Below are 10,901 nucleotides of genomic sequence, written 5' to 3'. Positions count from 1 at the left end.
AGGATACAAAGTTTTCTAAAAAAAACCTACAAAAAAAAAAAAAAAAAAAAAAATCTAAACACCCACCACCACCCAAAAACCTAACCCCCATCACCCACAAAAAAAAAAAAAAAATGTTGTCGAGAGGAGGTGTGTGGGGTGGGGGGTTTAAGTTTTTTGGGTGGTGGTGGGTGTTTAGGATTATTTTAGGTTTTTATTTATTTATTTATTTATTATTTTTTTTGAGGTGGGGGGGGGGGTGGGGGGGTTAGTTTTTAGGGTTTTTTTTTTGGTGAGGTATAGTTTTTTTTTTTTTTTTTTTTTTTTTTTTTTTTTTTTTTGAGGGGTCGGGGGTGGGGGGTTTAGGTTTTTGGGTGGTGGTGGGGTGGGGGTGGGGATGGGTGTTTAGCTTTTGGGTGGTGGTGTAGTGGGTTTAGATTTTAGGTTATTGGACACTTGTCACTCTATAAATCCTTCTTACACTTCTTACAATTGGAAGTCTTTGTATAATAACTTAACCCATGAATGTTATCCTATACATCATACATTCATCTCTTAGGCTTTTTTTTTTTTTACTCTGAGTCTTCGTTTAGTTTGTAAGATTTTACTCTTTCTTTGAGCTGACTCGGAGGTAATATGATTTAGTTCGTTTAGTCTGTGACATTTCCCCAAATTTTTAAATTTCGAGATATACAATATGTAGTCTAACAGTGGTTTTAAAACTTGGTTATTATTCTATAACATTTCCCCTGAGATATACAATATGTAGTTTTAAAACTTGGTTACTATTCTGTGACATTTCCCCTAATTTTTAAATTTCGAGATATACAATATGTAGTTCTAAGAGCGGTTGATGGAAGCTCATATTACTCCGAGTCAACTCAAAGAAAGAGCAAAATCTTACAAACAAAACGAAGACCCAGAGTAAAAAAGCCTACGAGATGAATGTATGATGTATAGGATAACATTCATGGGTTAAGTTATTCTACAAAGACTCCTAATAGTAAGAAGTGTAAGAAGGATTTATAGAGTGAAAAGTGTCCAATAATATAAAACCTAAACCCACTACACCACCATTCAAAAACCTACACCTCCCCCCCCCCCCCCTCCCCCCCCCCCTCAAAAAAAAATAAATAAATAAAAAATAAAACTATACCTCACCAAAAAAACTCCAAAAAATGAACTAAATCCTACTAAAAGATGGGACATCCTTTTGAACTTTTGTTTATATAGTGTGTTCTTGTTTATATAGTGTGTTCTGTAACTAAAAGGTTAGGGATTTAAATCCTACAAGTTGCAAGTAATATGTGTAAGTAATAGTGTATAAAATATAAAAGTTTTTATTAAAATAAAAACACAAATAAGAACATAAAATCCTTACATTCAATGATTTACAAGTTTTTAAAGCGAATGATTCAAAGTTGTTAAATATATAAAAAAAAAATATTATCTTGTAAACCAAATAACATTACAAAATGCGACGATAAATTGACTACCACCCAAGAGATTATAAACAACAGGTCAACACCATTATTAAAAAAAAGTCAGCATACAAAATCAAAATTCTAATTCTAATCTAGTCATGAATGATGGAGTGTATCAGAATCGAAGCCTCGTCCGTCGCCGGTCCTGTATCCTCTGTTTCCCAAAAAAAGAAAAAAAAAACAATTAAAATATCAAATATCATTACTTTTGAGTTTTCTTTTTTAAATAGTAAAATTCAATGGAAAAAAAAGGAGTTAATTACTGTTTTTGTCCCTGTGATTTGTCAAAAATCACTATTTCAGTCCATTAGTTTAAAAATTGCGATTTCAGTCTCTGTGGTTTCACTTTCGTAACCATTTCAGTTCTTGTGGCTTCACTTTCGTAACCAGTTCAATCCATTTATTTTGTAATTACAGGGATTAAAATAGTTACGAGGTGGACTGAAATGATTACGAAAGTAACACCATAGGGACTGAAATTACAATTTTTAAACTAATGTACTGAAATATTGATTTTTGACAAACCACAGTTATGAATACAGTAATAACTCAAAAAAAAAAAGTATACCTGAGAGAGTTCTAGGCAACTGGGCCACAATGTTATCGATGACGCTCTCACTCCCACCACAATCTTTCCCATCCTCACAACCACCGTCCTCCACCACTTCTCCCTTCTTCGCCACCTCTCCTTTCTCCGATTGATTATCGGGTCTGGGACTACTAACCAGATTGGTAATGAGTTGATCGAACAACCCAGTACCAGTGCCAGTACATATACTCGTACCCGTACTAGTAACAGTATCATCCGTACCCGTACTGGTAACAGATACACTACCAGTACCAGTAACCATACCCGTACCTTTCGTAGGAGTGTCCTTTTCTTCTTCATATTTGACTCCATTAATCATCTCATCACCACTATAAGTGTAACTGTATTCCTCAACAACACTTGGCCGTTTTTCAAGTCTTCCAATAACCTTCTCATCATCTCTTCCTCTCTTGTTACCGCTCCTCTCGTCTCCTTCCATCTCGACCAGAAACCTTTTGTTAGTTATTAATCGTTTCTGTTGATAGATAGATAGTTATTATAAGACGTACTTTATGAAGATCTGTGCTTGGGACACGTGCTCTTCCCGACCCAACCACTCTCCAACACGTGCTACCGTCCTTAAATTGTCGGTTCCTTGAATGGATAAAAAGGATACATTTTTTTGTCAGCACTCTACCATTTAATATTTTTATTATATTATTCAACCGACTTTTCGTAGAAGAATATTGAATTGTTCCTTAAATAATGGATTGGCTGATCAGATGCATCCCTTTGACCTCTTTATCTATACAGGGTATAGATGGTATACGAGCATACAGAACTAAGATAGTTACACATGTATACCAAGGTATAGAGTGTGGTATACGAATGCGCAGATTACGACTTTGTGATACACGGACGGAGAGTAAGTTTAACACAACCCTTATATTTATTGTTTTATAAAAATGTTTACTTCTCATTTTGAAATCTAGTATGTTTACCTTTCTTTTATGAATTTACCACCACGTGACATGAAACGTAGACAAAGACGAACACAAACTTAAAACTACAAGCAGACGTAACACAAACAAACTCATTAGGCCATGGGGTATGGGGCTTGGGTTGGGGCGTGGGTTGGCTGAAAACGCCCAAGCCACCACCCCGGGGGCTTGGGTTGGGGCGTGGCCCCATTGGCGTGGGTTTGAAGCCGGGCGTGGGGCGGGCTAGTAAGTGACATGGCAGGCTCTCAATGGCCAAACCAAACTCATGCCCCCAACCCAAGCCCCACCATACCCCATGGGCGTGGGTTTGAGTGGTGGAGGAACTCCCATTCCACATGTCAACAAATGCCCCAACCCAAGCCCCAACCCAAACCCCACCATACCCCATGGTCTTACAAGATAAAGAGAATGAAAGACAAAAGAAACCACTACAAGAGACAAGAATCATAAAAAGCAAAAAAAAAAAAAAAAAAAAAAAAAAAAAAAAAAAAAAAAAAAAACTATTCAGAAAGGGGTAGCGGCGCAGCTTGTTGCTCGTCTACCTGTCATTAGTTTGTAATCGTATTGCGTTTGTTTAATAGTATGTCTTTTGTTTCAAACAGTTAAAAAAAAATTCTAACTCCAAAAAAAAAAAATAGTGATCAACTTGAAAAGTTCAGCGGATGTTGATTGACATTTGGATGTCCAGGCAACTGGATATTTATCAGGTTTCTTATTTGGATTTTGAGTAGTTCGAGTCAGGTTTTCGGGTTTTTCGTGTACGATATTGTATCCGAAATCCAGTCTGTATCACATTTAGGTTTGGATTGTTCGGAAATTAGGTTGTTCAGGTCAGGCTACTGGGTAGTTCGGGTTGGACATATTTGTTAATGACCCTCGTAATATCTATAAATTCAATGTGCATTCACGAATTCTTGATAACAGAACAAACCAAAAGATGAACCGCTGTAGTTCGGGTTAATCAGTTCGGCTAATCCAGTTTTTGATGTTTACAGGTCTAAGTGATACCAACTCTAATAACAATCAGTTTTTGAGTATTCGGGTTGCGGTTTTGTTCTGGTTGGGTTGGGTACAGGCAGTGGCGGATCTAGGATTCCGACCAAGCGGGAACGTTTTATAAATAAGCGGTAACGAAATCGAAAAAACGTCAAATTTTTCCAAAATTTACACTAAAAATGTCAAAAATTTTCCGACCAAGCGGTAGGGTGAGAAACCCAAATGTACCAAACTCACACACAACCATCCAACAGATCAAATATCATATCACCAGATCTACCCAGACGCTTCGTTCCAGAGGGTACATAAGATAGCATATTACTTACACATGTAGCAATGTACGAACACAATCAGCACATATATAAAAACTAGGTTAGTTTCCCGTGTGTTACACGGGTTGAACAATCTATACATATAATAAAGTAAACCAATGTGTGACACGTGTCATTCATTGGATGCACTTATTTTTTGGTTTTCCCGCCTTTCTTTCATATTTATTTTCTAATAATTTATCTTCTAATTTGTAGATAATATTAAATATAAAAATATTTATCTGATAATTATAACCCTTTTATTGAAATTTGAAAAGGGTTTCACGCTTTTTTGGATTTTATTAAAATTCATGACTACATTATATAATTATAAGTTTGAATATATATGTCAAAATTAAAAATTATTCTTCAAAAATTCAGTAACATCCATACTCTATATATACATTTAGAAAAATGTTAATAATTGCAAATAATACTAAATAGAAAAATGTTAATTGAATACAAAAAATATAGGATATCATCAAATGTATATCGATTACTTAAATGAGTATACACATGCATGGGCGGTGATAAAGGTGTGCGGGGAGGACCACCGCACAGGGTCTGTGATTTCTAGGGGCACGTGTTTTTTATAAAAAAAAACCCGATATCTATGTTAATTTTTTTTAAATAGCATACCAAACATGCTCTTAGTGAGCCCAATACCCATTGGCATCTACAAAATGATGTTTGACAATATGGGTGTATGTGAGAGGAAAAAACCAATAAGTCAATAAGTCACTTCATACTGATTTTTCCAAAACCCCAATAAGTCTATAAGTTGTTTCAAAAAACATAACCAAACATGCTCTTACCAAGCCCAATACCTATTTTATTTTAAAATTAAATAATAATATAAAAACATTACGAAAGAACATATTTTTTCGAGCTCAAACATGGTACATGAATTCTTACAGACGACTCTGTACACATGTATGAGATTTTTTTACTATTATTATTAGTTTCATTATTTATCAAATATATAAAAATGTCTCCGTCTTTAATTTGCATTTACAAGAAATATTTATTATATAGTTTAAATTGTTCAATAAATATTTCTTGTAAATGCAAATTAAAGACGGAGACATTTATATATATTTGATAAATAATGAAACTAATAATAATAGTAAAAAAATCTCATACATGTGTACAGAGTCGTCTGTAAGAATTCATGTACCCTGTTTGAGCTCGAAAAAATATGTTCTTTCGTAATGTTTTTATATTATTATTTAATTTTAAAATAAAATGGGTATTGGGCTTGGTAAGAGCATGTTTGGTTATGTTTTTTGAAACAACTTATAGACTTATTGGGGTTTTGGAAAAGTCAGTATGGAGTGACTTATTGACTTATTGGTTTTTTCCTCTCACATACACCCATATTGTCAAACATCATTTTGTAGATGCCAATGGGTATTGGGCTCACTAAGAGCATGTTTGGTATGCTATTTAAAAAAAATTAACATAGATATCGGGTTTTTTTTTATAAAAAACACGTGCCCCTAGAAATCACAGACCCTGTGCGGTGGTCCTCCCCGCACACCTTTATCACCGCCCATGCATGTGTATACTCATTTAAGTAATCGATATACATTTGATGATATCCTATATTTTTTTGTATTCAATTAACATTTTTCTATTTAGTATCATTTGCAATTATTAACATTTTTCTAAATGTATATATAGAGTATGGATGTTACTGAATTTTTGAAGAATAATTTTTAATTTTGACATATATATTCAAACTTATAATTATATAATGTAGTCATGAATTTTAATAAAATCCAAAAAAGCGTGAAACCCTTTTCAAATTTCAATAAAAGGGTTATAATTATCAGATAAATATTTTTATATTTAATATTATCTACAAATTAGAAGATAAATTATTAGAAAATAAATATGAAAGAAAGGCGGGAAAACCAAAAAATAAGTGCATCCAATGAATGACACGTGTCACACATTGGTTTACTTTATTATATGTATAGATATTGTGTACTTGGGCTAAACAAAAACGTCCCTTAAACAAATTTGCAAGGTGGGCTTGTGCACTTGGGCTAAACTAACTTATGATAGGGTGGTCCCTGGGCCTGGGCCTGTGCACAAATCAAGTATCTAAATTTTCTATTTTTTAATTTATAACTATTAAATAAATATTTTTATCATTGATATAATAAATTGAGAACATGTTGTACAAAATAATCTAAAAGTTTTTATCTTTAGTTTTAACCTCACAAACTTTTTACCTTAGACTTTGGTTCCTTATACTTTTCATATTTCGCAAAATTTTTATTTTACGCTTCGTTCTAGATTTTGCGAGTTAACAAGGCACAATGTGCATGTGTGGTTTAACGTTTTTACGTTTCGCTTTACGCTTGGTTCAACGTTTTTACGTTGTCTATTTCTTTTCCCGTTTGACAGGTTCATCGCAATGCACGGGTACTAAGTCGACATCGTTATTATTTTCTATATTTTACGTTACGGTCTAATTTCTTCGCATTAACACGTCGCAACTTCAATGTCGCTGATTGCTGATGGTGGTGTGACATTGGTATCATTTGACACAGTTTTACGCCTCCACCGCAACGCGGTGGGGCTTAATACTAGTTAGTTTCAAGTTATGAGCATGTCTGTGTAAGAAATATGTATATAAGCTAGTAAAGCATTATAACTCACTTAATCTGAATCTATAATGAATTGAGACAACTCGTTCACGTAAATACCATGCTTGGAATAATTTAAAAAAAATATATCTATAAACGTCCCTCAAAAACTTTGTACAAATTTAGTAATGAATTGACACAACCCGTTCACAAACGTAAACAAGTATAGATACCATGCTTGAAATAATTTAGAAAATATATATAAATGTCCCTCAAAAACTTTGTATAAATTTAATAAAATTTCGCTGGGTGGGCCTATGCACTTTGTACATATTTAACAAAAATGTCCCTCGAACAAAAAATTGTACTCATTGTGCTTTCTAGGGTTTTTGATTTGTGATTGACTAATGCTTGATCTCGTATTTTAAAAGTTGTTGAACCTAATTCGACGATCGAAGTTGCTGACCCTAATTTAGTGAGTTATAGTCTTATACTTACATTTGTTCTGTTTACGTACATAGACATAAGAGTATAATCTTATTTCTTTCATTTAAGTGTGTTGATTGTTTTGTTTCTGTATGTTAATTTATATTTGTTTTTAATCCAGGAACTTTTAACACTTTTTTGAAAGTAAAGAACGGTCTTCAAGTAAAATTTATCATATTAGAGTATCTACATCAAGGATGTTTGTAGGTGATTTTTGGCCTATGTGGAAGGGCATTTGTGAGAGGGATGGATTAGTGGGTGTTGTAGAGGATGACATGGAGGGTGTTCATTCTTAAGGATTCTTGGGGAAGAATGGGGAAGAATGGGGGAATGATGGGTCCTTTCTTTTTTTATTTAGTTTAAATTTAATAAAATAATTATAATAAGGTTGTTTGTGGGAAGGATATATATGTTATTGTTGTAGGTGAAAAGTGTTTGTGGGAAGAATAAGTGAAAATCTGATGTGGCATGCTGATTAGGCTGTTTGTAGAAAGGATAGCCTTCACTGATGCAGATAGTCTTAGTAAGTAAATGAGTATGAATAATTTTACAATATCATTAAGTGGATAAGTATGAATTGGTTACCCGGCCCATTTTGACGTCTGTTGTTTTAACTCAAATAAATTGTGCCCCCATAAAAAAAATTATAGATCCATCACTTTGGATGAATCTGGATTATTTAAGAAAAACAAGTAGATAGTTTGTTAGGCTATGGGGTATGGGGACCGTCCCCATCCCCGTCTTGGTTCGGCGCCGGCTACAGCCCATCCCGCCCCCCCTCCGTCGAGCTTCGTCCCCGTCTTCAACGTCGAGGAATGGACGTTCAGGACGATCCTCTAATGGTGGCCCCCTTCAATTGTTACCTTAAATAAAAAAAAAAAGTTAGATCTGCAAAAAAAATTGTTACCTTCAATTGTTGCCAAAAAGTTAGATCTACCATCCATTTCTTTAGATCTGAATTTCAACTGTTGTTGTTTGTCTGCAACAATGGCGACTGTGTGTTTGTGTGTTGAAGGGGTAAAAAGTAGAAGAGAAAAAGGTGAATGGGTGGGTGTATGTATTTTTGTTTGGGAAGAGTGAAATTCAGAATTATTTAATGGTTTTCATGATTAAAGTTAAAGATAAAATATTAAAATATTTACATTAGATTCTTTTGTTTCTGGATTTGTGTTTCGTGATTAAATTTTTTTTTTATTTGGGATTTGTTAAAAAATAAAAAAGTAAAAACAGTACTATATTTTAATATTAATAAAAATATTTTGTTAATTTATTTGTTAAATATTAAAAAAAAAGTAGAAGATTAAAAAAAAACATAAAAATGGTGGGGAGGACTATGACTAGGACCATCCTCCATCCCTCTAATTTTGTGGGATGGACCATTCTTGGGAGAACTATGATGTGGCGTCTACGTGGCGGATCATCCTCCCTTGGAGGACCATCACCATACCCTCTAGCCTTAGAAAAAAACCTCGTTGTGTTAATGTATTTTGATCACTTATTGTTGTTACTTAAATTAGAATTCTTAAATTAGATAGTTTGTTACTTTACATGTTCCGTGGTATTCGTATTCGCTATCTGTTTTATTATCAATTTGTTTTGTAATGTCACTATTGTATACTTATGATTGGTTGTATGCATGTCCTAGGAGTTTATTTTCTCGTACTCATTATATCATGTTTGGTGTTGCTTTATCATTACTTAGACACCAATCGGTTGTTGGGAGATGGTTAACTTTGTAGTTATTTGTTTTTGACTTTGTTAGTATGATGGGGAAATGTGTATTTATCACCCTAAACTAATCAAAATTGGTCGTTGTCACTTCCAATTTTTAATTTGGTTCCCATCATCTCTAACTTAACACTTTGGTGTATCTGTCATTCCGGCGTTAACCAAACTCTAACTCTGTTTGTTTATTTCGCCGATGTGGCTTTTTATCTGATGTGGCAAGGTGACGTGGCTTTTTTTAATTATAATTAATATCTATCTATACTTTCTATAAAAGGAGAAATCTCAATGACATAAGAAAAGCTGATGTGTCAGCAGGAGAGGCTGTACAACAATGTTTTTCTTATATCATTATTACATCATAAAGCCTAATATATAAATCTCTTTAAAATAGATTTAATTTAATTTCAAACCACTGCCTTGTGTATTCAAATGTTAAAGGTCTGGCCCACATTCCAAAGGGCAAACCACTGCACATCTACAAGAAAGTAGCAGATGGTTCTTTTGGCAAATGTATACCTAGCAGCAGATGTTTTGAAATTGCGGGTAATTTGAAATTCAAAATGCATGGGGATATGTAATTTTCAATTAATGCATATCACTCACTCATTTATGTCAATCATCTTCGTATATAAATGTGTTCTCTTCTTTTGTATTTTCAAACCACATTTCTAATGTATCTCTCCCTCAAATCCCTTCTTCTCAATACTCAACATTTGTTCATAAAGGATAAGAGAAAACTGAAGCTCTCTCTGACACACTTTCAGAAAAAATTTTGGGGATATGTGGTTTGCCTTGATCATGGTAATGTGATATATATGATTATGTTTGTTTTTGTTTTTGATTTTTACTAAAGTTTTGTTATCTGAGTTATGACTAAATGATGATTGTGAATGATCTGCTGCAGATGATGATGATGATTGTTCTACGGTTGTTTCCAGTATCATTGTTCCAACATCGTTTAAAGTATGTGTTTTTTGCTACTCCAATTTTGAAATTTTGAAATTTTGAATTTTTAATTTTGAATTTTTAATTTTGAAGTGATATGTTCTAATTCTCGCTTTATATTTCAGTCTAATCACAGTTTTTTGAAATTCATACAATCTGCTGCGGTTTATTATAGGTTTGTATTAAAAGAAGCATAAAGTTAAATTAAACACAAAGAAGGATTATTAAATGTACATTTAAAATAATTTTTGCTTATGACTAAATGATGATTATATATGACTTTGGGCAGATGATGATGATGTAGAACCCGCAGTAGTTCCTACTAAACGCAAGAAAGGATCTGCTACTGCTGTAAGATAAGATTTTATCTTACTAAAGTAGTGGTCTTTCCTGCCTTTTTTGTATTAAAAGAAGCATAAAGTTTGGTTTAAAGTAGCTCTTTATGACCAAAGTTAAGGATTAAGTATATGAGGACATGCCTACTCTTCAACAGCTGAAGAAGTGTTTTTATGTACTGCATCTTGGTCTGTTCACGAGAGATCAGGTTTCTAGAAACCTGATGTTGATGCATTGAGTACTTTCGTGGAGTTCATGGCAATTGTCGAAGATATACATTGATGGAGTTTAAAGCTACAAGCACTAAATTTTAAGCTAAAAGCACAAAATTTGAACTGTTAGGTTCGTATATTTCTTGGTGTTGTTGTTAGATTTTAAAGTTTCGTTGTAATTTTAAGCTGAATAAGTATTATTATGTAATTTTTAATATCATCTGATAATTGCAGATCAGTACTTTTGATGTAGAAGTGAAATTGTCTCAGAGTTTAATTAGATTATGTTGATGTTGT

The 10,901-nt window shown here is 33.3% G+C and overlaps 1 protein-coding gene across 1 annotated transcript; it reads right to left on the bottom strand.

The window, feature by feature from the left end:
- Positions 1-1,486: 1,486 nt before the first annotated feature.
- Positions 1,487-2,615, bottom strand: LOC110935890. Its single transcript, XM_022178240.2, has 2 exons — positions 2,032-2,615; positions 1,487-1,617 (listed from the first exon to the last, which is right to left on the bottom strand). The coding sequence occupies exons 1-2, from the start codon at positions 2,489-2,491 to the stop codon at positions 1,556-1,558; spliced, it is 522 nt and encodes a 173-aa protein (XP_022033932.1). The 5' UTR covers positions 2,492-2,615; the 3' UTR covers positions 1,487-1,555.
- Between the last annotated feature and the right edge of the window lie 8,286 nt (positions 2,616-10,901).

The sequence above is a fragment of the Helianthus annuus genome, chromosome 1, assembly GCF_002127325.2.
Source record: "Helianthus annuus cultivar XRQ/B chromosome 1, HanXRQr2.0-SUNRISE, whole genome shotgun sequence".
In the NCBI taxonomy this organism is placed as follows: Eukaryota; Viridiplantae; Streptophyta; class Magnoliopsida; order Asterales; family Asteraceae; genus Helianthus; species Helianthus annuus.
The sequence above is the reverse complement of the archived record's forward strand: the minus strand, read 5'-3'. Positions and strand labels throughout refer to the sequence as shown.